General features: G+C 40.2%; 1 protein-coding gene across 5 annotated transcripts in view; it reads left to right on the top strand.

Moving 5' to 3' along the window:
- Positions 1-25,990, top strand: part of FOCAD (focadhesin) — a 293,625-nt gene that overhangs the window by 261,906 nt on the left and 5,729 nt on the right. For all 5 annotated transcript variants that reach the window (XM_043891497.1, XM_043891499.1, XM_043891500.1 and 2 more), the window contains 7 exons: positions 10,262-10,390; positions 12,537-12,652; positions 15,998-16,258; positions 17,011-17,100; positions 20,420-20,597; positions 22,533-22,630; positions 24,084-24,335. In XM_043891497.1, coding sequence (XP_043747432.1) covers positions 10,262-10,390; positions 12,537-12,652; positions 15,998-16,258; positions 17,011-17,100; positions 20,420-20,597; positions 22,533-22,630; positions 24,084-24,335 — 1,124 coding nt within the window. The remainder of the gene's footprint in view (positions 1-10,261; positions 10,391-12,536; positions 12,653-15,997; positions 16,259-17,010; positions 17,101-20,419; positions 20,598-22,532; positions 22,631-24,083; positions 24,336-25,990) is intronic.

Genomic DNA, 25,990 nt, shown 5'->3' with positions numbered 1-25,990 from the left:
TCATTCCAGTTAGTGTCAGAATTAGTTGCCTGTAAATATAGTGGAAAATTCTGTGTGATTCTAGCTCTGTTGCAGTATCTCGCTCAGTCATGTCCGACTCTTTGTGACCCCATGGACTGTAGCCCACCAGGCTTCTCCGTCCATGGGATTTTCCAGGCAAGAATACTGGAGTAGGTTGCAGTTTCCTTCTCCAGGGGATCTTCCCAACCCAGGGATCGAACCCAGGTCTCCTGCATTGCAGGCAGACACTTTAATCCTCTGAGCCACCGAGGAAGCCCTCTGTTAGCCCATACTAATTCTCTGCTTTTTTGAAAAGTGGAAGGTGTATTGCATAATAGCACTTACTGGATTTTCTGTGCTCCATTTGACAAGTTCTTCTCATTTCTGACACTTGCTTGTATATTGTTTTGTTTGTTAGTCGCTCAGTCTGACTGAGTCGCTCAGTCATTCGTGTCTGGCTCTGCCACCCTATGGACTGTTACCCACCAGGCTCCTCTGTCCATGGAATTCTCCAGGCAAGAATACAGGAGTGAGTTGCCATTTCCTTCTCCAGGGGATCTTCCTGACCCAGAGATTGAACCCACGTCTCCCACATTGCAGGCAGATTCTTTACCATCTGAGCCACTGAAAGGTTGTTACTGAACCATGAAAGACACCGGGATTCTTGGCCTCCGAAGGAGAAGAATTCAATTCGGGGCCAGAGACAAGGCTTGATCGCTCAGAGCTTTTGTGTAATAAAGTTTTATTAAAGTATAGATATCTTCCCTTGGAGTTTAGTCGGTAAAGAATCTGCCTGCAATGCAGGAGTTCAGTTTAGTTCAGTCTCTCAGTTGTGTCCAGCTCTTTGTGACCCCATGAATCGTAGCACGCCAGGTCTCCCTGTCCATCACAAACTCCCAGAGTTTACTCAAACTCATGTTCATCGAGTCGGTGATGCCATCCAGCCATCTCATCTTCTGTCGTCCCCTTCTCCTCCTGCCCCCAATCCCTCCCAGCATCAGGGTCTTTTCCAATGAGTCAACTCTTCGCATGAGGTGGCCAAAGTATTGGAGTTTCAGCTTCAGCATCAGTCCTTCCACTGAACACCCAGGACTGATCTCCTTTAGGATGGACTGGTTGGATCTCCTTGCAGTCCAAGGGACTCTCAAGAGTCTTCTCCAACACCACAGTTCAAGAGAATCAATTCTTCAGCACTCAGCTTTCTTCACAGTCCAACTCTCACAACCATACATGACCACTGGAAAAACCATAGCCTTGACCAGACGGACCTTTGTTGGCAAAGTAATGTCTCTGCTTTTTAATATGCTATCTAGGTTGGTCATAACTTTCCTTCCAAGGAGTAAGCATCTTTTAATTTCATGGCTGCAGTCACCATCTGCAGTGATTTTGGAGCCCCAAAAAATAAAGTCAGCCACTGTCTCCACTGTCTCCCCATCTATTACCCTTATGGCAGAAAATGAAGAGGAACTAAAGAGCCTCTTGATGAAAGTGAAAGAGGAGAGTGAAAAAGTTGGCTTAAAGCAATGCAGGAGACCTGGGTTCAATTCCTGGGTTGGAAAGATCCCCTGGAGAAGGAAACTGCAACCTACTCCAGTATTCTTGCCTGGAAAATCCCATGGACGGAGAAGCCTGGTGGGCTACAGTCCATGGGGTCACAAGAGTCGGACACCACTTAGTGCCTAAACTACCACCAAAGTATAAAAGAGATAGAGAAAGCTCCTGACATAGACATCAGAAGGGGGCAGAAAGAGTGCCCCCCTGCTAGTCTTTAAGCCGGATGTTATATAGCTACTAACAAGCTGTTAATTATTGAAAGGAGATTTCTCAAAATTGAGAGTGGCACCAGGCCCCTCACCCACAACATGTATTTTGAGATAACACTGACACCTGGTGAGTCATCCCAGGCCATAAAATGATTAGATTAGGAGAACAATGTAGGAGGAAAACATACAGGTTTGTCAAATAGGTTCTGAGTCTTAGGTGGAACCGACTTGAAGAAAGACAGAGTCTAGGGTAAATACATAGCTCATTAAGCTTAAGACAAACACTTCCATAAGAAAAACACATTGGTTAGCTCAAGGTTTGAGAAAAGTTAAGATGGAGCAAGGTGTCGTCATGGCAGCACAGAATTTTAAGAGATACCTCCTTTTAAATTTGTATAGAGAAGGGGAAAAATTCTAATACTTGTTGGTTTCCTCCTGCTGATTAAGAAAGAGATAAGAAGTGTCTGAGGCTTGCAGCCTGTTTCCTCCATTTGGAGACCTCTGGCCTTCCTGTCTGTTATCCTCTCACCACCAGGGAACCTTGTATATTAGGTCAGTTCTAAAGAGTATAGAGACAACATACAAAGTGTGTAGATAGTAATGTGCAGGCACTGGTGAAAGTTCTGTTGTCCTGTCAAGGGAGAACTCGTTGTCTAAGCAATAAGTGAAGTGAAGTGAAAGTTGCTCAGTTGTGTCCAACCCTTTGGGACTCCATGGACTATACAGTCCATGGAATTCTCTAGGCCAGAATACTGGAGTGGGTAGCCTTTCCCTTCTCCAGGGGATCTTCCCAACCTAGGGACTGAATCCATGTCTCCCACATTGCAGGCAGATTTTTTACCAGCTGAGCCACCAGGGAAGCCCCTAAGCAATAAAGGATCTAGAAAGTAGTCATATTTCACTTTGAGTCCTGGTTTAGAGGACAGGTTAATGTCTTCCCTGATTCTCTAGATCCTCTGGAAACTGCGAATTTCCTAGTGAATTCTGTAGAAGGAACTGGAATATAATTTTATATAATTGTAAAAACACTTGATCTGAGAAAAAATTTAATAGAAATCAGCTTATAAATTAAAAGATTTCCAATATAAAATTGGATTTATGCCCTTAATAGGAGAGAAGAATAATTCTATGCCCAGATAGTCACTATACTATCTGCCAATTCATCAGACTATTTCTGTGAATTGTGAGCCAAAAGTCCCCCAAAAAGCATCTTAAATTTTGTTGTTGTTATTGTTGTTTTGTGAAATCAAAGACCCCAATTCGCAACCAACTTTGTTTGTGGACAGTCACCACATGTATATAATCAGTATAGAATTATGTGAATACCCAACCAAGTAATTCCTATCATAGCATTTTTTTTAATCACACCTGATTTTTCCTTGTCTGTTCATCCTCACTAGAATGTCAACTCCACGGTGACCTCTTCTGCCATGTTCAACACTGTTTCCATTGTCTGGTAGCTAGTAGATCCTTAGTTGAATAAATGAATGTGTTTATGAATATATTTACTTTTTTTTTGGTTAGAAATTCTTCTCCTTGTAATAGCAATAGTTAACTCCCTGATAATATCTCCTGTACGTCTAGTATTACATCACAAGGTAGAATAGAAATAAAGCTTCAGTTACTGGTAAACAGCATAGAAGAGTGGCAGGTGTGTTGAGCTTTTAACATTTTCAAAAAGCAAAAAAGTGTTTGTTGGCAGGGAGAAAAACAGCACTGGAAGGCATACTATTGGTTTTACCTTCCAAGTCAGCAGAGGCAAAGATAAGGAGGTTTGTTGGTGACTACTAAGAAAACATGCTGATTCTTGAGATAGCTGAAGTTCTAAAACATCAGAGAAAGGCCTGGATTAGAAGGATGGGTTTACTAGTTTTCAGTGCATAAGTAGTCTGTGAATCTGTGAGTAAATGAGCGTAGGCAGTGATAGAAATTATGTTACAGTGCTTTTTATTACAGAAAACAGTGACTCGCTTCAAGTGACTCAATATTTACTGCAAGGATTCATAGCTTTCTCAGAAATGTAAGAACAGATACTATTCTCACCCCTCAGAGTATCAGAGGCAGAAAGATATCAGGCATCAAGACTTCATCTTGCTCTTTCTGTCTACCTTGCCAGGGCTGCATCATATCAATATCTTCCATGGATCCTGCCTTTCTTCCCAAAGACTGACTCATCCTTTCTCTTCTTTTGTGTTTGTATGTGTGTGCTGAAATACACGTAACATAAAATTTACCATTGTAGCCATTTTAAAGTCTAAAATTGGGTGGCATTTAGTACATTAACAATATTATGCAAGTGTCACCAGTATCAAATAGCAGAACAATGTTCATCACCCCCAATCCAATTTATTTTTTTTTCTTTTGTTGCTCATGTTTTTGGTCATTCCTAAGAATCCATGACCGATCAATAGACTTATCTCTATGTTTTCTTCTAAGAGTTTTATAGTTTCTTGTATTATCACTGATCTACTTTAAGTTAGTTTTTCTGTATGGTGTTAGTACTAGTAGGGATCCAGCTTCATTCTTTGCGTGTGGATATCTAGTCATCCCAGCAGTGTTTGTTGAAGAGACACCTTCTTTCTTCTATTGAGTGGTCTTAGCACCCTTGTCCAAAATCAATTAACCATAAATGTTTGGGTTTATTTCTAGCCTCCCAATTCTATTCCATTTTTAATATATGTCTATCCTTAGATTTTCCAGTACCACACTGTTTTGATTACTATAGCTCTGTAGTAAGTTTTGAAATTGGTATGTATGTGAGTCCTTTAAGTTTTTCTTTATTGAAATTGTTTTGACTATTTGGGCCCCCTTTGCAATTTCATATAAATTTGAGAATCAGCTTTTCCATTTCTGCAAAAAAGTTGTTGAAATTTTATAGGTATTGTGTTGAGTCTGTAGATAGCTTTCATCTAGGTTTTCAAATTTGTTGGCATAAGACTTGTCTACATAGAGCCTCCAGCATTTCACAAAACGTAGTTCAGATTTTCCTGCTGTAGCACTGTTCAAGCAGCGTTCTCCACTCTGAGTTTCTGCCCAGATAAGCCATGATTCCCTGTATTCATCTGTTTGGCTCTCTGGTCTTGGAGACAGCATCTTGCCCTTTCTTAAGTATCCAAAAGAGTTGTTGATTCTTCAGTCTGTTTAGCTTTTTCCATTTACAATAGTGTGGTAATTGCCAAACTTCTTACATGTAGATCTGAAAACCAAAAGTCCCCCTTTTAAAAACTTTTTTAAAGTATAAAAAACATAAAATTTACCATCGTAACCATTTTTAAGAATACATTTATATAGGATTACACTATATTCACATCATTGTGAAACTAATCTCTGGAATGTTTTTATCTTGCAAAACTAAAACTTTGTACCCATTAAGCAAGAACTACCCTTTCTTCCTTTCCTGATCCTGGTAACCACCATTCTACCTTCCCTATCTGTTAATTTGACTATTCTAGTTGCTGGATTTAAGTGGAATCATAGCATTTGGAAGAAAAGCTATGACCAACCTAGACACCATATTAAAAAGCACAGACATTACTTTGCCAACCAAGGTCCATCTAGTCAAAGCCATGGTTTTCCAATAGTCATGTATGGATGTGAGAGTTGGACTATAAAGAAAGCTGAGCATGAAAGAATTGATGCTTTTGAACTGTGGTTTTTGAGAGGAATGGGCTTCCCTGATAGCTTTGTTGGTAAAGAATCTGCCTGTAATGTGGGAGACCTGGGTTTGATCCCTGGGTTGGGAAGATCCCCAGGAGAAGGGAAAGGCTACCCACTCCAGTATTCTGGCCTAGAGAATTCCATACAGTTCATGGGGTTGCAAAGAGTTGGACACAACTGAGCAACTTTCACTTTCACTCCATGTTTTTCACTTGGAGAAGACTCTTGAGAGTCCCCTGGGCTGCAAGGAGATCAAACCAGTCAATCCTAAAGGAAATCAGTCTTGAATATTCATTGGAAGGACTGATGCTGATGCTGAAGCTCCAGTACTTTGGCCACCTGATGCAAAGAACTGACTCATTGGAAAAGACCCTGATGCTGGGAAAGATTGAAGGCAGGAGGAGAAAGGGATGACAGAGGATAAGATGTTTGGATGGCATCACCGACTCCTTGGACATGAGTTTGAGCAAGCTCTGGGAGTTGGTGATGGACAGGGAAGCCTGGCGTGCTATAGTCCATGGGGTCACAAAGAGTCGGACATGACTGAGCAACTGAACTGATATAGCATTTGTCTTATCCGACTGGTTTATCTCACTTAGCATAGTGTCCTCAAAGTTGAGGACACACTGTAGCATATAACAGCATTTCTTTTCTTTTTAAAGTTGAATACTATTCCACTTTATGTATATATCACATTTTGTTTATGCACTTCTCCATCAATGGACATTTGGGTTGCTCTTGGCTATTGTGAATAGTATGAATATGAGCAAACAAATGTCTCTTTGAAACTCTACTTTCAATTTTGGAAGTGGGGTTGCTAGGTTATAAGGTAGGTCTATTTTTAATTTTCTGAGGAGTCATCTTATTGTTTTCTGTCATGGTTCTTCTGTTTTATAATCCCACCAAACGTATATAAGGGTTCTACTTTCCTCACATTCTTGCCAACACTTGTTATTTTTTCTTTTCATTATTTTTTTCCAAATAGTAGCCATCCTAATATGTATAAGGTGATATCTTATTGTGGTTTCGGTTTGCATTTTTTGATGATTAATAATGTTGAGCATTGAAAAAGCAAGAGAGTTCCAGAAAAACATCTATTTCTGCTTTACTGACTATGCCAAAGCCTTTGTGTGAATCACAATAAACTGGAAAATTCTGAAAGAGATGGGAATACCAGACCATCTGACCTGCCTCTTGAGAAAGCTATATGCAGGTCAGGAAGCAACAGTTAGAACTGGACATGGAACAACAGACTGGTTCCAAATAGGGAAAGGAGTACGTCAAGGCTGTATATTGTCACCCTGCTTATTTAACTTATATGCAGAGTGCATCATGAGAAATGTTGGGCTGGAGGAAGCACAAGCTGGAATGAAGATTGCCGGAAGAAATATCAATAACCTCAGATATGCAGATGACACCACCCTTATGGCAGAAAGTGAAGAAGAACTAAAGAGCCTCTTGATGAAAGTGAAAGAGGAGAGTGAAAAAGTTGGCTTAAAGCTCAACATTCAGAAAACTAAGATCATGCCATCTGGTCCCATCACTTCATGGCAAATAGATGGGGAAACGGTGGAAACAGTGGCTGACTTTATTTTGGGGGGCTCCAAAGTCACTGCAGATGGTGACTGCAGCCATGAAATTAAAAGATGCTTACTCCTTGGAAGGAAAGTTATGACCAACCTAGACACCATATTAAAAAGCACAGACATTACTTTGCCAACAAAGGTCTGTCTAGTCAAGGCTATGGTTTTTCCAGTGGTCATGTATGGATGTGAGAATTGGACTGTGAAGAAAGCTGAGTGCTGAAGAATTGATTCTCTTGAACTGTGGTGTTGGAGAAGACTCTTGAGAGACCCTTGGACTACAAGGAGATCCAACCAGTCCATCCTAAAGGAGATCAGTCCTGGGTGTTTATTGGAAGGACTGATGTTGAAGCTGAAACTCCAATACTTTAGCCACCTGATGCAAAGAGTTGATTCATTGGAAAAGACCCTGATGCTGGGAGGGATTGGGGGCAGGAGGAGAAGGGGACGACAGAAGATGAGATGGCTGGATGGCATCACCGACTCGATGAACATGAGTTTGAGTAAACTCTGGGAGTTGGTGATGAACTGGGAGGCCTGGTGTGCTGCAGTTCATAGGGTTGCAAAGAGTCGGACACGACTGAGTGACTGAACTGAAGTGAATGTTGAGCATTTTTTCATATTTCTTTTGGCCATTTGTGTACCATCTTTGGGAAAATGTCTATTCAAACTCTGTCCATTTTTATATGTTTCTCTTTTTCCCTATGCTTCTCATTTCTTCAATTATTTGACCTTTTGTTGATTCTGTTTCTAGTTCTGCTTCTCCCTATTTTTCAACTTCTACTAATTGTCCTACTTTTCTTGCTGATTCTGCATACACCTCCCTGTTTTTCTATGCTCCATTTTGTTGCTGGTTTTCCTTTGCTGACTCTGACCCACCTCTGTTTCTCCCTTTCTCAGGGTCTGCCGATTCTGCTGCTTTTTCCACCTTAGCTTCTCCTTTTCCCATGCTTTTCCTTTTTGCAGCTGGTTTTCTTTTTGTTGACTCTGCCTCCCCTTCTGTTTCCCCACTTCTCATGGTCTGCTGATTCTGCTACTTGTTCCACCTCTGCTTCTCCTTTCTCCTGTGCTTCTCCTTTTCCCATGCTACTCCTTTTGGCAGCTGTTTCTCTTTTTGCTGACTCTGTTCCAACTTTTGCTTTCCCACTTTTTGTGGTCTGCTAATTCTGCTGTTGTTCTGCCTCTGCTTCTTCTTTTGCCTATGCTTGTACTTTTCCCATGCTTCTCCTTTCAGCAACTGTTTCTCTTCTTGCTGACTCTGTCCCCACTTCTGTTTCCCCACTTATGGTCTGCTTAATCTGCTACTTGTTCTGCCTCTGCTTCTCCTTTCCTCCATGCTTCTCCTTTTCCCATGCTTCTCCTTTTGGTAGCTGTTTCTCTTTTTGCTGACACTGTCCCCTCTTGTGCTTTCCCACTTTTCTTGGTCTGCTGATTCTGATGCTTGTTCCACGTCTGCTTCTCCTTTTTCCATGCTTCTCCTTTTGGCAGCTGTTTCTCTTTTTGCTGACTCTATCCCCACTTCTGCTTTCCCACTTTTCATGATCTACTGCTTCTGATGTTTGTTCTGCCTCTGCTTCTCCTTTCTCCTGCGCTTCTCCTTTTCCCATGCTTCTTTCGGCAGCTGTTTCTCTTTTTGCTGACACTGTCCCCTCTTGTGCTTTCCCACTTTTCATGGTCTGCTGATTCTGACGCTTGTTCTACCTCTGCTTCTCCTTTTGCCTTTGCTTCTCCTTTCAACAGCTATTTTTCTTTTTGCTGACTCTGTCCCCATTTCTGCTTTTCCACTTTTCAGAGTCTGCTGATTCTGCTGCTTGTTCCACCTCTGCTTCTCCTTTCCTCTGTGCTTCTCCTTTTCCCATGCTTCTCCTTTTGGCAGCTGTTGCTCTTTTTGCTGACTCTGTCCCAACTTCTGCTTTCCCACTTTTTGTAGTCTGCTAATTCTGCTGTTTGTTCAGCCTCTGCTTCTTCTTTTGCCAATGCTTCTCCTTTTCCCATGCTTCTCCCTTTCCCATGCTTCTCCTTTTCCCTTGCTTCTCCTTTCGGCAGCTGTTTTTCTTTTTGCTCACTCTGTCCCAACTTCTGCTTTCCCACTTTTCATGGTCTGCTGATTCTGATGCTTTTTCTACCTCTGCTTCTCCTTTTGCCTTTGCTTCTCCTTTTCCCATGCTTCTCCTTTCAGCAGGTGTTTCTCTTTTTGCTGACTCTTTGCCCACTTCTGCTTTCCCTCTTTTCAGAGTCTGCTGATTTTGCTGCTTTCCTGCCTCAGCTTCTCCTTTCTCCTGCACTCTTCCTCTTCCCCCACTTGTTTCTGTAGCTGTTTTTCCTCTTGCTGGCCCTGCCCCCGTCTTGGCTTTCCCCTATTTCAGTGTCTGCTGCTGCTTTGTCTTCTGACTCCACCCCTGCTTTTTTTTTTTTTCCTTTTGCTAATTCTGCTTCTCTTTCTGCTGATGCTAATTTCCTTTCTGCTGCCTACATTGATCCTACTGCTGCTTTCACTTCTCCTTCTTTGTCTCCTAGTTTTTCATACATCATTTCTGACCTCCTTGTAACTTCACTTCTTCATGATCCTCACTGGCTACTCCAACCTTGGCTTTACCTTATGGCTCCACTCAAAACTGCTAGAGCATCTGATTTTTTCAATTTCAAATTACCTCCCACCTAAAAAAAAAAAAAATTTTTTTTAAAATATATCACTAAAGTCATGGTGCTGTGTCTTAGATAGCTTGTTAAACTATGGATTAGCTATTATGTTATTTCACCTGTGGAGCCGTCAGCCATGGCACAAGCTGAGGAGAAGAAGAAGCAAGGAGCACATGGACAGAGTGTAACCATTTAGAGCCACAGGGACCGAAGTAAGCCTTTGTCCTGAGAAGGGGATAAACCTGAGTGGCAGTAATTATCTTCTCTTCTGGAAGTAGATTAAGGAATGAGTGAGAGATAAGGCAATAACATAGAGTAAGTTTTTAGGAAATTCAATGAAAAGATATGAGAGAGCATGGAAGAGAGTTAATTAGCAATGTGGAACATTCCTATCCAGACAAGAAGGAAAGACTGGAAGCAAATAGGAGAAAGGAGGATAGAGGGAGCAAAGGTTGTAGCAAATGGGATTGACTTTAAGGGCACAGAATTGAAAGTGCGAACACAGTTGAAGCTGTGATACCGAATCCTTGGAAATGAGTAGAAAGGAGGGAACATTGGCATCTTTCACTTTCATGAGGCTATTGAGTGGTTTTATTATTTTTTTTCTTTCTGTTGCAGGTCCTGAATCTGTGCCCCCTTCCCTTCTCAAAGTTGTGATGAAACCTATAGCAACTGTTGGAGAAAACCACCAGTATCCTCCTGTGAACTGGGCTGCTCTCCTCTCTCCACTTATGAGGCTAAACTTTGGTAAATGTCGTGTGTTTTTAGGTCTTCAGACTCTGCTTTTAGTTTGTGACCTGAATAGAAAATGAGATTTTTTGTCAAAATTGATAGTGACTGAATGGACCTCTGGGAACTTAAGGTTTGTCCTCTTGGGTGGGACAGCTGGGTTACTTCATTGAGTCACTTTTTAAATAGCTGAGGAGGAGGAGGCATTTTGAAGACATATACCAGATGCACTCATCAGAACAGTACTTGACTGAGATGTGCATGTTGCTGGGTATGCAGCGTAGATCACAGAAAGCCTGGTTTGATGGTTATCAGACTGTACTTCTAGAACACCAGGTTTCACCGAAATGCCCTATGGGATGCTGTATTAGTTTTCTGTTGCTGCCTTAACAAATTGCCACAGACTTAGTGGCTTGAAACTATACAGATTTATTATCTTATAGTTCTGTAAGTCAGAAGTCCAACATAGTTGTCACTTCACTAAGATCAGGGTATCAACAGAACAACATTTCTTCCTTTGTTGCCCAGGGGAGTGATGTGGCTTGAATGTTTGTGTTCCCTGAAAATTCATATGTTGAGATCCTAACCCTCAGTGTGATGGTATTAGGGGGTGGGTCCTTCAAGGGCAATTAGGTCATGAGGAACCCTCATGAATGGAATCACTGTCCTTCTAAAAGAGGTCCACAAAAGTCCTCAGTCCACACTGTGAAGACACAGAAAGAAGCCAGTAGACTGCAGCTCAGAAAAGGGCTATCACCAGACACCCAACCATGCTGATACCCTGATCTTGGACTTCCAGCCACCAGAACTATGAGAAATAAGTCTCTGTTGTATATAAGCCACCCAGTCTGTAGTGTTTTGTTATTGCAGTCTGAACAGACTGAGATGGGGAGATTCCATTCCCCTCCCTTTCCCAGCTTCTAGAGGATGCCCACTCCTTGGCTTGTGGCTCCCTTTCTTTGTCTTCAAAGCAAGCAGCAGAGGGCTAAAGAAGCCTCATTCTGTCATCTTTCTGATTCTCTGAAGGCAGGAAAGGTTTTCCACTTGTAAAGATTCATGTGATTAATGGGTCCATCTGAATAATCCAGGATAATCTCCCCATCTCAAGGTCTTTAACCTTAATCACATCTGCAAAGTTCCTTTGCCAGGCAAGGGAACATATTCACAAATTCCAGAGATAAGATGTAGACAGATTGTTCTGTTTATCCTGGGTACTTTGTGGTGAGAGGTAAAGGCAATGCACACCTCTGTTTGTCCAAAGCAGATTCTGTGATGGAGTTAGCATATTAGCATATGGAAATTTAGCTTCATATATCAATATTTGCACCCCCACCTCCAAAAAAGAGGGAGCGAGAACAACTTGAACTGTGCTATAAATTATGGATGTGTATATATATGTATGTGTTTGCCATGAGTGCTCTATTATTTATAGTAGGTGCTTACTTACATATGATATACCAAAAGATTAGTATACTGTAATTTATGTGCAATTTATGGGATAATCAAAGATGATTTTAACTAAACACAATTTTTCATTTGAATGCTTTCATTTGAACCTAATCCTATGTAAGATATGGTGTCACCATACTATATATCCAGAGATTTTATTTGAAAACTATGTTCCCCTGCCCCTTCCCACTTATATGTGCTATGTTGAAGATGTTGGTATTTTAGTAAAAAGAAGAAAAAGCCTGGTTAGGAAGATGTATCTGCTGATGGGGATCAGGCTTAAAAAAGACTGGATCATTAGAGAATGTGGCATCTTTAAATCCTTCCAGGTCTGGATTTGTCTATGTGCTGAATGCAAGGTGGAGAGGAGAGAAAAAATAAAAATAAGATTTTTAGCTAGAATTTTCTCAAAATTTTAATAGTATTTGAGTCTTTAGGTTTATCTAAACATTGGAAGAGAAATTTGCCAAGCTAGTTCAAGATCTTTACCAGTTCCAAGACTCCGGTCTCTAATCCAGTAGATACATTCATTTGTTTCACAACTAAAAACGTCTCTTGAAATACCTTACGGTTTGCCGAAGCTCCGTTACTGTTAGACATCATACAAGAGTTCTTTTACCTTTAGCTGTATTATTGGGGACACTGAAACCTAAACCTGGGTTACAAGAGGCACCTACCTGCATTACAGATATTCTTCTCCCTTCTTCTCTGTCAGGTGAAGAGATTCAGCAACTGTGTCTTGAAATTATGGTGACCCAGGCACAGTCCTCCCAGAATGTCACTGCACTGTTGGGAATGTGGGTGATGCCACCTCTGATCCATGGTCTGAGTGTAAGTAGTAATTAAGGGTGTTGAGCAACAGGAGGGTATAGTTGTTGTGGGGGAGATCAGCATTCATTTGGTTATGAGTTCTCAAAGTCAAGAGTGGACAAGTGGGATCTCACAAAGAGTGAGCAATTGACGGTAGCTGGCCGGGAGATTGGAAGATGGTGGGACTTGAAACTCTGCCATAGCCATCACCATGTATGCTTTCAACTTTTCATACTTTTCATGTTTATTACAAGAAAAAGGGCAAATGATGATCAGAGATGTTCAAGCTCCTTTCTCAAGACCACACAGGTAGAAAGTTGTAGAGTTACTGGAACCTGGGTTTATTTGTTTATATGATCTACATAATCATTACAGCAGGGATTAAAAGAAAGGCAAATCCACATGCTTTCGATAAACAATCCCTCATCCCTCCCTTTCACAGAAAGGCAGCAATTAAGGTGAGCCTTGAAAGCTTGGTAGGATTTTATTAGGCATCAAATTAGAGACCCCAGAGGATGTAAGTGGGAGGGTGTAGGGGGAGAGAGTAGAACATCTCTGTCCGTAGGTGTTCAGCTTGAGTAAAATGCTGAGGAAGAAGTGATCCAGCCTAGTCTTTGTGATAGAAGTGGCACCAGCTACCAGGGTATAGACTAAGGGTAGGGAGGAAGAATGGGGTGTGATTATTTAAAGATATGAAATAAACAGAGATGTATCAGTTCGGTTGCATTTCAAGTTAGGACAAAAAAAAAAAACATATTCCATGATTCCTTAGAGGTTCACCAATTGATTATGAACTAAATGATCTTTTTTTTATTCTTCTATTCCTGGAGGCTTTAATTCTTTGAGAATGGTGAAAAGCGCTCTTATTGTTTCATCTTTTTTAATGTATTTAATCATCTTTATTGCAATTCATGAGTGCATTAAAAACTGATATGGATCTCTTTATTAACACATGTAGATTCTCATGGGCATCTGCTTTTTACTTTTACTTGAGGATGGTGAAAGGGGTCAATATCTTAGTATCATTACATCAAGTTCTCAACTCATAGGAAGCCTGGGAGGCTCTCTTAGGATTTCCAGATCACTATACTGTCTGCCGAACAGCCCAGACTGTTATAAGGAATTCCACACTGGAATTCCTTATAAATTTCAACAGGCACCTGGGCAACAGAGCACTCTGTTACTCTGCTTGTTTTTAGGGTGCATTTCCAGGGCTAAACATTGTGCTCAAACATTTTCAAATTGCCCTGGCTAATCTTCCAAGTAGTCTGTTACTCAATTTACTAATCTCCGCCAGATAAAGGACCCCAAAGCTTTGTTAACCACGAAGTTAGGCAAGGCTCCTCTTCTCTTCCCAGATCAAGTTATTTGCAATCCCCAAAGAATGCTAGTATCAAAAGTGGAGGACAGTAGTCTTTTCCGAAAAAGCCCTTGTCTTTTGACTTTAGTCTCTACTCTGTGCTTTTTAAAAAAAAGTTTTCCTACATCTCCTAATTCTTCTGAATTGAAGGTCAGTGTTACTGACATCTGCGTCCTTTCAGTAGGTTCTGTTACCTGTCTGCTCCAAGCAGCTCCCATCCAGCTGCCCTTTAGTGAGCACTTGTTACGTTCCTCCTACTGGTAAGCTCTCAGGGAACACTGTCAGTCATCAGATTTAATCTCTCTTCAACCCTGACAGGGGCTTCCAGGTGGCACTTGTGGTAAAGAGTTCACCTGCCAGTGCAGGAGATGAAAGAGACACGGGTTTGATCCCTGGGTCTGGAAGATCCCCTGGAGAAGGGAATGGCTATCCACTCCAGTATGCTTGCCTGGAGAATTCCATGGACAGAGAGGCTTGGCAGGCTACAGTCCATGGGGTCGTAAAAGAGTCAGACACGACTGAGCACGCACGCACATATACAACCCTGACAGGCCAATTTTTTTACAGCTCTATTGAGTTCTGATTTATATTCCATAAAATGTGGCTATTTTAAGTGTATAATTTGATGAGTCTTAGTACATTTATCCATTTTCATCCATCACCAATAGCATTTCCACCACCCCCAAAAATTCCATTGTGCCTACTTATAGTTAATCCCCACTCCCAATCTCAGACCCAGTCTACTATTGATCTTCTTTTGGTCTCTATAATTTTGCTACTTTAAAGAGCTTTCATATAAATTTACATTTCATATAAATTTTAGAAATTCTTTAGAATGGAATCATACAATATGAAAGCTTTTATTTCTACTTATTTCACCTCTGAGAAGTAGATTTTTTTTATTATTTCCATTTTACAGGTTGATAAACTGAGGCAAGTAGCGGTTAAGCAAAGCTTATATAGCTCATCAATGGAAACACTGGCTGTCTCAAAAGCCTGTGCCTTGCACACTGTTCTATAATGCTTCTTTCCTTTTAAATCATCTATAATTCTAACTGCCTGTTTTCTTGATCTCAGATATTTTTCTAGGTTTTAGTTATCCTTCCATTTCTCCTTTAAATCTGTCCTATTTTTTTTCTTTTTACATTCGTCTTTGATTAGGAAGCTTTCTTATTATCTTTGTTAATTAACAAATTGGTAAATTCATTTTTTAAATTATGTACCTTCTCATTTAAAAAAAAGATCTGAAATGGCATGTTCTTTAATGTGAAATTTTGTCTAACTCATGCAGCTACATTGATCTTTTTAGAAATTTACCAATTTTTGTCAGATTTTATTTTTTAAAACATTTCTTTCAGACTTGTTGCTCCTTTAGTATCATACTTAATGTTTCTAAGAATTTTTGAAGCCTGCTTCCTTACAGTCTATGGCTCATAGCTATCACTAACCACACCCTTCTTAGCTATCCTGAACTCTAAGACACTATGGTCAGTTTCACATGCTTGGCTGGTTCTTCTTGGCTCAGAATTGGCCCCAGAACTCCTGTTCCCCTGATTATTTTCTCATGCTTTCTCAGAAGAAGAAATGAATAATATCAGATATTCTGTTTAGCCAATTTCCAACAGTTGAGGCTTCATCTCCAATAGCTTTTCTTGCTAGAGAATGTGACCTTTTAAGACTGAATAGCAACTGTCATGTACTTTGAGAAGTAGCATTTTATTCCCCTCACTGGAAAGACCCAAGATTTGAGATGAGTAGTTCACGGATGGATTGGCAGATACCACATATCCACACAAGCACCCTAGATCAGAAGTCACTGCAGCAGCTAACATCACAGGCATGGGTGGTCCATTGGCCCATGAAGCTGTGGGGAAATGAGGGTCTAGGAAGCAACCTGAACCTTTTAAAATTTCATTTTACCCTCAGACGGTGATGACCTAGAGGTTTTGAGCATTATAAACCCAGACTTGCCTGTTGACATCTGACCTCTTCGGTTTCTCTTTCAGCTGAATGTCAAGAAATACCTTCTCCTATCTGTGCCTTCATGGATAAAATATGTCTCTGATGAACAGATTGTGGGTTTTGTTGAAAGCTTAATGGTGGCAGTTTTTAAAGCAGCTTCCCCACTCTCCAGTCCTGAGTTACGCCTAAGTGCCTTACAGGGCCTGAGTCAGGCCATGAAACTGCCCAGCCCTTCCCACCACCTCTGGAGTCTGCTCAGCGAAGCTACTAGGAAAATTTTTGACCTCCTGCCAAATAAGATTCGGGTGAGGAACAAAAATATTTGCATTCCTGACAATTTGTGTTTGGGATTTTTTAAAGCCTTTTTGGCAAAGCGGGGAGGTGTATGTTTTTAAGAATGTGGTGGGAAGACTAGCAAGAAATAACCACATTCTTCACTAAGAATGTTTGCTTCCAAAATCTAAATTGAGGTTGAAAATTTAGAACCAAAGTTTTGAGCATGCTCTGAAGCAGGTTAACCAGTATAGCACCAGGAAATTTGCTCTCAGGTCTTTTACCAAATGCCTATAGAAGATGAGCAAGTTCAGAAACCCTTACACCTGGGGAATCCTTGGGCATATTGTCCAACAGTTAATATTTGCATAAGGCGACTTAATACAAGCTTTGCCCCTCCCCCAACAGACTTCTGAAATGTAGTTGTACAAAGAAGTAGAAAATCCATCTAGAACGATGGGTTCTGATGAGAAAAAAGTACAGCCAAGCAAAATACACCAAATAACAGGAAAGATGATGTACGTGTAAATCTATGGCTGATTCATATCAATGTATGACAAAACCCACTGAAAAAAAATAAAAAAAAAAACAAAAAACAAAATAAAAATAAAATGAGGATAATGATAAAAAAAAAAATTGGCCACGAGTTTTGGCTTGGTTAAAATTAAAATCTCATCAGCTGCTGTTCATGGAGATAAGCAAAGCTAAAGATTTGTCAGAAGAGTGAGAATATGCGTGTTATCTTACACTGTATTTTGACATGCTTGGGATTTTTCTTTACCAGAGAAATGATCTAGAGCTGTATATCAGTGTAGCAAAGTGCCTCTCGGAAATGACAGATGATGAAGCCAATCGGGTTGCCCAGATTACTGAGGTAATAACATATCTATGTGTTTTTTCGTTATTGAGATGGGTATTACAATTGATATGGTTATAGTATCCTTTTGGCTGAAGCTCACTTTGTTTCATATTTGTTAGTTACTGACCAATTTCAAGAAACTCTCTCATTCACTGTGGGGTCTCATGTCCAGCCTACTATGGTTGGATATGTGGTATATAAATGGGTAGATGAATGAATAACTTTCTTTCAACTGGCGTATAGTTCCTTTACAATGTTGTGCTAGTTTCTATTGCACAGAGAAATAAATCAGCTATATGTTGTATACATATATCCACTCGATTTTGGATTTCCTTCCCATTTAGGTCACCACAGAGCATTAAGTAGAATTCCTTGTGCTATACAGTAGGTTCTCATTAGTTATCTGTTTCATTCATACTAATGTATATGTGTGAATCCCAGTTTCCCAATTCATCCCACCTCCCCATTCCCTTCTTGGTGTCCATACATTTGTTTTCCATTTCTGCCTTGCAAACAGATTCATCTGTACTGTTTTTCTAGATTCCACATATGTGCATTAATATACGATATTTTTCTCCTTCTGACTCACTTCACTGTGTATGACAGTCTCTGGTCCATCCACATCTCTACAAATGACCCGGTTTCATTCCTTTTTAGGTTAATATATATTCCATTGTATATATGTAGTAGTATAAATGGACAGATGAATGATAACTTTTTAACCTAATTAATCGCACTTTGTCAAGAACATTTTAGTGTTCCCTATGGGTAAAAAGCATTAGCCGCTCAGTTGTGTCTGACTCTTTAAAACCCCAGGGACTGTAGCCTCTGTCCATTGAATTCTCCAGAAAGATCCCCTGGAGAAATGGCTACCCACCCAGTGTTCTTGACTGGTGAATTCCAGGGACAGGGGAGCCTGGCAGGCTACAGTCCATGGGCTTGCAAAGAGTCAGACATGACTGAACGACTAAGCCAGCACAGCCCAAGCAATTTAATAAGGAAATGCTTGAGAAAGTGGACTCTGGAGCATCATTGCCAAGGTGTGAAATCCAGTCTCTCATTTACTAGCAATGTGACCTTGGTTAAGTGTCATATTCTCTCTCTCCCTCGGTTTCTTGATCTATACAAGGGAAATAATAGCGCATACCTATTAGGGTCGTTTTGAGAGTTAAATGACTTAATCCTTGTTAAGTTGTTGGAAAAGTGCCTGACCCAAGGCAAGGACTCAGTAATAACTTATTATCATAATTATTACATTCATGTAATGTATTATGTCTTGTTATTATATTCATGTTGTATAGTTGAAAGTTAAGATAATTTACTTTGTGGTACCTAAAGCTCAAAGTGGCTTTGTTACTCACTTGCGTTTCTGAAGTGCCATTCAGAACATTGTCACTAGAACATTCTAAATTGTGTTCTGATGTCCCCCATAGAGTATGTGTTCTGCTGAGCCCTGTGTTTTTCTATCCATTTCTAGAAAGAACAGATATAAGAAGGTACAGGTGAAGAGCTGAGACTTCTTGGGTTTCAGTTCTTACTCTGTGGCATTAAACAAGTTCCCTAACTTCTGTGCTTCAGTCTCCTCGTCTGTAAAGGAGGATGATAATAGTAATCTATTGCTCAGTGTTACTATGAGAATGAAATGATTAATACAGTGGTCCTCAAACTTTTTGGTCTCAGGGCCACTTTAGTGTCTTAAAAATTATCAAGGACTTCAAAGAGCTTTTGTTTATGTGGGTTATATCTGTCAATGTTTACCATGTTAGAAATTAAAACTAGAAAATGTTTACAATATTACTTAAAAGTGGTAATAAATCCATTGCATCTTAACATGTAAGAAAAATTTTTTTTTCCAAAAAACAGGTTAGTTTAGAAAATTAGAAAAGTGTCATTCAAAAGTCTCTTCAATGTCTTCATAGAAGACAGCTGCATTTTCATGACTGCTACTCATTCAATCTGTTGTGATGTCATTTTGGTGAAGTATGTGAAGAAAATCCAGCCTCATACAGACAGGAAGGTAGAATGGGGAAGAGTGTTAGTTAGTAGTCTTTTCAGATAACATGTGCATATCTTTCTTTGATATTGTACCGAAAGTCAGCAAGTGGTGATTTCTTATAGGTTAGTTGCAGTGTGGAATCTGAAACCAGATCAGTGAACTTCATACTCTGTTACAGTAAAATCCATTGGTCCGTTGCACTGTGGATCTTTTACCAATGCATGATTTTATAAGATACTATTGCAAGATCTGTAAGATATATTGGTCATTTGGAAAATATTGAGTCACTACATTTTGAAAATCTTCCAAATGTTGGTACATTTCATTATAAACATCAAAACACCGTATTTGTCACTATTACCGGCAACCTCATCAGAAAAGTCTTTTATGTATATATGTCTTGTATGTATCTTGGGAAGCTGCCAAAGTCATAGTAGCAGATACAGATTTTCCAAAATCTAGTTTTCACTTACAAGCACACATTTTGTCATTGGCACTAACTACTGTCAAGTATTTTCCTTGGAAATGGCAGTCTCATTTCCTTCACTTTTAAAAAATAATCAAATACTCAGTTTTCATAACCAAAGTTTGTTTATCAATCATTCTTTCAAGTAAATAAATGGTGGTCTGTGAAAAGAGTGGCTGTTTCGGCTCACAACTCACTCTGACAACTTTCTCCTTGAGATGAACATCACACTTGGGGGTGCAGCACAAGAGCTTTATGCATACTTCCCGTTTGGTCATACAGAACATTACAAAGATGTATATTCAAGGGCAGAGGTTTAACAAAACTAGTAATTTTATTGTTTACAAGTATATTTTAAATGAAACTAGATTTTTAAAAAATTGCCAGTGTCAGTAAAAAATACAATGAATATTACTCCTGTTTAGGGTCTATTATGAATATAGTTTGACCTCACAGACCCTCTCTTCTAAAAGGGTCTTGGGTCCCCCAGAGGTCTGTGTACCAGACTTTGTGAAATGCTAAATTAACACAGGTTAAGTGCTTCAAATGTGCCTGGCACATTGTAAGTACTATATTTGTTGGTTATCATTGTTATTATGTGTGTGTCTTTACTAAACATCCTCACCAGTTGACCCTTGAAATCATTGATGGTTTTTATGAGAAAACAAAAGGTGACATTACAACTGTCTGTAGGTACATTTTGAGACAGCACACAGGCAGATAGGCTACACAGTGCAGGAAACAAACAGTTTTAGCATTTGGAGTGGTAATCAACTCCACCCTTTCTCACCCTTTCTCTTTTGCCCTTGCCCCAAGGTTGTGTAACAACTTCAGTTAATTTAATAGCAACTGAACAATTTGCTTTTTTGCAGAGTAGCCTAGAAAAGGCTGCCTTTGTCAGACTCTACTTGATCTCTCAAGGACGATTCCCCTTGATGAGCTTAACCGACGTGCTCAGTGTTGCTGTCCGGCACCGTGAAAAAGACACGCTGGCTTGGATGACACTGCAGAGCTTGTACCAGGCACGGATCGTGAGCCACGCCAACACTGGTAAGGCCAGCCAGGGAGAACATCGGGACACACAGACATGCCCACCATCTCTTTGAGGTTATCATTGTTTCCTCAACTTAAAAACTAGTTTAGGGCTTCCTGACGCGGGTGAGGACTTGTTACCCCCAAATGAGCAGCACCTGGGATAGAAAAGCACAATTAGAGCTCACAGCAGCAACTCTTTGGAGGTGAGAATAAATTCTGTTGGAGATTTGGATCTCATATTTGGCCCTCCAGGCCCACAAAGACATAAGCAGGTTTATCAGGTTGAATCTTCCTGCTTCTGTTTCTCAAACAGATGGATGCTAATGGATTCTGCCTGATGTTTTCATGAACATGGCTTTTGGGTGGTCATTTAACAAACAGAAAAAAAAAAAAGAGGCAACCACAAATTAAATAGTTATTCTAGAGAAGAACTTCTCAGGGGTGAGAAGAATAAAATCTGGACAACCTGACTATATCCTCAAGTCAGAAACTCCAGGCCTGAAGCTCTGCTAATGAACGGTACAACTTTTAGGCCATTTTAGACTGTAATAATCATCTAAAGAGAGAGCTCCTTCAACCCAGTGCTCTGTGACAACTTGGAGGGGTGGGAGAGGGGAGGGGGGTCAAGAAGGGAGGGGACAAATGTATACCAGTGGCTGATTCATGTTGATGTATGGCAGAGGTCAACAAATATTGTAAAGCAGTTATCCTCCAGTTAAAAATTAATAGGAGGAAAAAATAAAGAGAGAGCTCCTCATTTCTCCTCCTTGCCTTTGGTCATATACTTGTAATTTTCTGAATCTATGTTCAGGACCTGATCAGATTGGATGTGACTAGAAGGCCCTTGTAAGCCATATTCCCCATCTCTTGTATTTTGAAGGCTATGAGAGAAGGCTGACAAGTACAATTTAAATACTCTTTGCAAGATTGTGTAGGAAATTTTGATTCCTCTTCCTCTTTGACAACTGAGATAGTTGTCTCCTGTCCACATTAGTGCCTGCCCAATGGAAAGTGAACCTCTAATGAAAAATGAGATTTTTTTCACTCTACCTCAGAAGTATATTTATCCGGTAGAAAACTAGTAGGTGTTCCCAATTAAGCATGAAGATACATGAAAGAAACAAATAAATTTGATATTGCCTTTGGTCGTACCCAGCTGGCCTTCAAAGTTAGTTTGAATTTTGAAGTGGCAAGAGTTTTGAAAATGGCAAGCGTAGGAAAGTGCTTCCTTCATTTTTTTAATTAATCTTTTTTCTTTCTTTGTCTTATTCACCTAATACTAGTGGTTGTTAACCTCTTTGGGGTCATAGATCGTTTTCAGGTGGGTTGAAAATTCCCCTTCAATATGTGCATGTAACTACTGGCACAAACACAGTGCCATTTTCCTCTCATGCACTAAATTTTGAAGATCTTTCCAAGTAGTCTTTGCTGTGCTGGGAATCCTCATTTTTGAAAGGAAAAAAATATATTTATGTTAATGTTTGTTCTCTATTTAGCCTACTACAGCTGGGTTTTGGTTTTGGTGCTTTTTTTAATGTCTTTAGGATAGGTATTCTGTATGATTTTGTCTTAAATTGAGAACTTTAAGCAAGGGAGGACTATAAGAACAATTAATTGTCAAAGATTTAACACTACTAACTCGTGGGCATGTCCAGTTTCTCCCAGTGTTTAGTGTTGAGAAATTCCATTAAATGCATTTGACCATTTGTCAGGTTTGAAGAATAAATTTAGCTTTTAAAAATAAAGACCAAAATAAGGTCATCTGATGTGAATAGTATAAAAAAAAAATCTCTCTTGTGTGAGAACAAGTCTCAGGTACCAGAAGAGGACTTGTAACTGTTGTATAGAGTCCTCAGAGGGTCTTTTGCTTTAGTTATGATAATTATTATTGATCTATCTTACATTGCAAAGAAAAACTATGGTCTGGTAATACATGTCCTTTTGTTTCAGGCGTGTTGAAGAGAATGGAGTGGCTCTTGGAACTGATGGGTTATATCAGAAATGTTGCTTACCAGTCAACATCTGTTCAGAACGTGGCTCTTGATGAGGTACAGTCTAGAGGAGTCATTTGTGGCTTTCTTAAAATGCAGAGTATATTTAGTCTCCCAAAAGAGGAACATGTTGCTGCTTGCAGATCTCTTTCCCCCCTTTACTTTTGGGAAGCAAGGATGACAATTCTCTGACATCACAGGAAACGGGAGTTCTTACTAGAATCTTAAAGATGCCCACAGCTGCCCTTTGAAAAATATTTTCATCGGAACACCTCCCTTGACAGGCAGCACACAGAAGTTCTAGTGAGAGGGGGAATCCAGGGTCCTGTGTACTTAAGCTGGATCCCTCAAAGACTATGGGGTGCAGGGCTCTGGCCTCCACCATGGTCCAGAGCTTGGCTTTAAACACCTGGTTTGAAGGGGTTCCTGAAGTGTGTGCAAGTAATCTGTGTTTGTGCCAGTACTTACACACACATATTGAAGGGGAATTTTCACTCTACCTGAAAATGATCTATGACCCAAAGAGGTTAACCATCACTAGTATTAGGTGAATAAGACCAGGAAAAAAAAAGATTAATGAAAAAAAATGAAGGAAGCACTTTCCTATTCTTGCCATTTTCTTGACTCAGCTGTGCATTTTTTTTTTTTTATTTTTCCATAGCCATGTTTCATAGATCTCCTGTTTACTTAAAATATGTGTAACCTGGGATATTGTTTGATATTCTGTCCAGCTTTTCTGCAGAGCTGTGTATCTTTTTGAAATTTTTATTAATGAGATTAGGCATTTTAAGAGATTGAGGGATACTTTTTAAGCTTCTTTTGAGCTTTCCTCTTATTTCCAAAGTTTATATTAACTTTCTCTGCTTTCTCACAAAAATCTTTTGAAACTTAGAAAATACAAATAAGCAGAAAGAATCATTTAAATCACAGTAATGCAGTAACTCAGAGGTAGCCCTTGTTATCACCATTTCTATGTGTCTAGTCTGTAAAATCCAAATGCATGAATTCTAAACAGATTTTTTTTAATGCATATGGAAAGTCACATGTTGTTTCTGTTCAAAAACAGAATATGCTATACATATTTTTTTTAATTTTGGCCACATGATAATAAACCTTAATGTCCCTGTTCATATCTCTCTTAATTAATTTTTAAATCTCTTTGAAAACACCAAAACAGAGGATGAATGTTTGGATCTCAGTACGAGTAGGCATTAAATAAATTATGTTCCTCTTGAAATGTTAGAACAATAATAATGAAACTGTTGGGCCTTCTCTACTCACGAAAGAGGATCCTTCAAACCTTCTGAAACCCCAGACTGTCTCTTCATTAAGCATGGAAACGGTTTGCTATCCTATCCAGTTCCTCTTGTGGGGTAGGGGTGGGGCAGGAGGAAGGCTTTGGGTGAAGGGGAAGATAACATTTCCACATGATGCGAGCTGTGTGTGTGAACATGTGTTACTTTGCACTGTTAAAGTGTGTGACCTAACCCTGTTTCCACTTCTGCCGTAGGCTCTGGACTTCTTGCTGCTGATATTCGCAGCCGCAGTGGTTGCATGGGCAGACCACGCGGCCCCTCTCCTCCTCGGCCTCAGTGCCAGCTGGTTGCCATGGCATCAGGAACATGGCCCAGCTGGGCCAGCATCAAGCTTGCTTGGCAGGAGTCCATTACACAGGGTCACTCTGCAGGAGGCTCTCACTCTCCTTCCCAGTGGCATGCCTCTTCTGCTGCAGAAAGAGCCGTGGAAGGAACAGACCCAGAAGGTGAGGCTGGCAGCCACCTGCTTCAGGGCAGGCGGCCGTTTTCTCTTCGGCAGCTTCTGCTGTAGAATTGCAGTGGGAGATGAGTGAAACCTGAGTCACACGACAGGCTTCCTTACTCAGTCTCACATCTCAGCCAGATGCAGGGCCGCAGAGACTGAGGGTAGCTCAGGCTCAGGGTAACTGCTGGCTGAAAACAACAGTGATCATGGCAACAACTTGCTTACAGTTAGGGGTGAGATGGAAAGAAAAGCTTGTGCCTGCCTTCATTGGTTGAAGACTTACATGTTCTTGATCCTGGGGATAAAGGATGAGTAACTCTCTGAAAGCTCAAAATTTCATAGTGAGGACAGACGGGAAGGCAAGTTCAAAATTGCAAGATGGTACGATAAGGATGAGCTTCCCCAGTGGCTCTCAGCGTTGAAGAATCCACCTGCCAATGCAGGAGACCCAGGAGACACAGGTTTGATCCCTGGGTTGGGAAGATCCCCTGGAGTAGGACATGGCAACCCACTCCAGTATTCTTCCCTGGAAAATTCCATGGACAGAGTAGCCTGGCGGGCTACAGTCTATGGGGTCACAAAGAGTCAGACACAACAGAGCATGCTCACACGTGATAAGGATACAGTTGATAAACAAGGGAGGGGGTGATCAACAAAGTGTGGGGGGAATCTTCCAGGGGAGCTGTGAATCTGGAGTACCCATCTTTTACCATATTTAAGGTTCCCCACAGCTCATTCTATGTAGTAGCCACATTCCAGGCGCTTCTGGCCTGTGCTAGATACCATGGGGAGATCTGTAAAGGCCTAATGCCATCCCCTTTGCCCTCAGGAAAACACAAACTATAGGGAGTACCTTTTGGTTTGTAATACTGAGTTTCCCCAGGCTACTAGCTGTCCTACAGAGCATATGAAAATGAGGTACATCCTGTATTTCTCATTGCATGGCTCTGGAGTTGGTGATGGACAGGGAGACCTGGCGTGCTGCAATTCATGGGGTCACAAAGAGTCGGACACGACTGAGCAACTGAACTGAACTGAACTGAACCTGTCTTGAATTGTCAATTGAAGGATTTTTTTGAATCCCATGTAATCAAACTGGATCTTTATGAGGTTGAAAGCTTACAGCCAACTTTTTGTGGCTTACTCTTAAAATCTGAACCTTAGTCTTTAAAAATATGTCTGAACTATGGACCCACAGTTTAGCCATGAACAACTCCATCGAACATCTCAAATAAAATGCCTTTGTTTTCTTAAACCTGATAAGCATTAGTGTTATTACCTCTAATTTTGTATTTTCTTTCTCACTTTAATTATTTCTGGTTTGGGACACCTGGTTCATTTTGGACTACAGCATAGACATCTTGCATCTATTATGTATTTGTAGTACTTGATTTATTTGCTTACCAGGAGTATATGATAAAACAAAATTGAGGAAAAGAAAATAAAGAAAAAATTTTAATTAAAGCAGGGAATTAGGAATATTTTATTTTTCTGTTTTCTTTTCAACCCACATGCTATGTCCAAAATTAAAATACCTAGTTCCTATGACTAGTAATTTTTAGTGAGTCAAGATAGGGAACATTCAGTCAATGAAATTACGCAGTATCTAATTCAAAAACAGTTTTGGCTATACCCAGGAGATCAAACTCATGAGTA

This window comes from Cervus elaphus, chromosome 29 (genome assembly GCF_910594005.1).
Source record: "Cervus elaphus chromosome 29, mCerEla1.1, whole genome shotgun sequence".
Classification (NCBI taxonomy): domain Eukaryota; kingdom Metazoa; phylum Chordata; class Mammalia; order Artiodactyla; family Cervidae; genus Cervus; species Cervus elaphus.
Note: the sequence above shows the minus strand (reverse complement) of the source record. Positions and strands in the feature narration are given on the sequence as shown.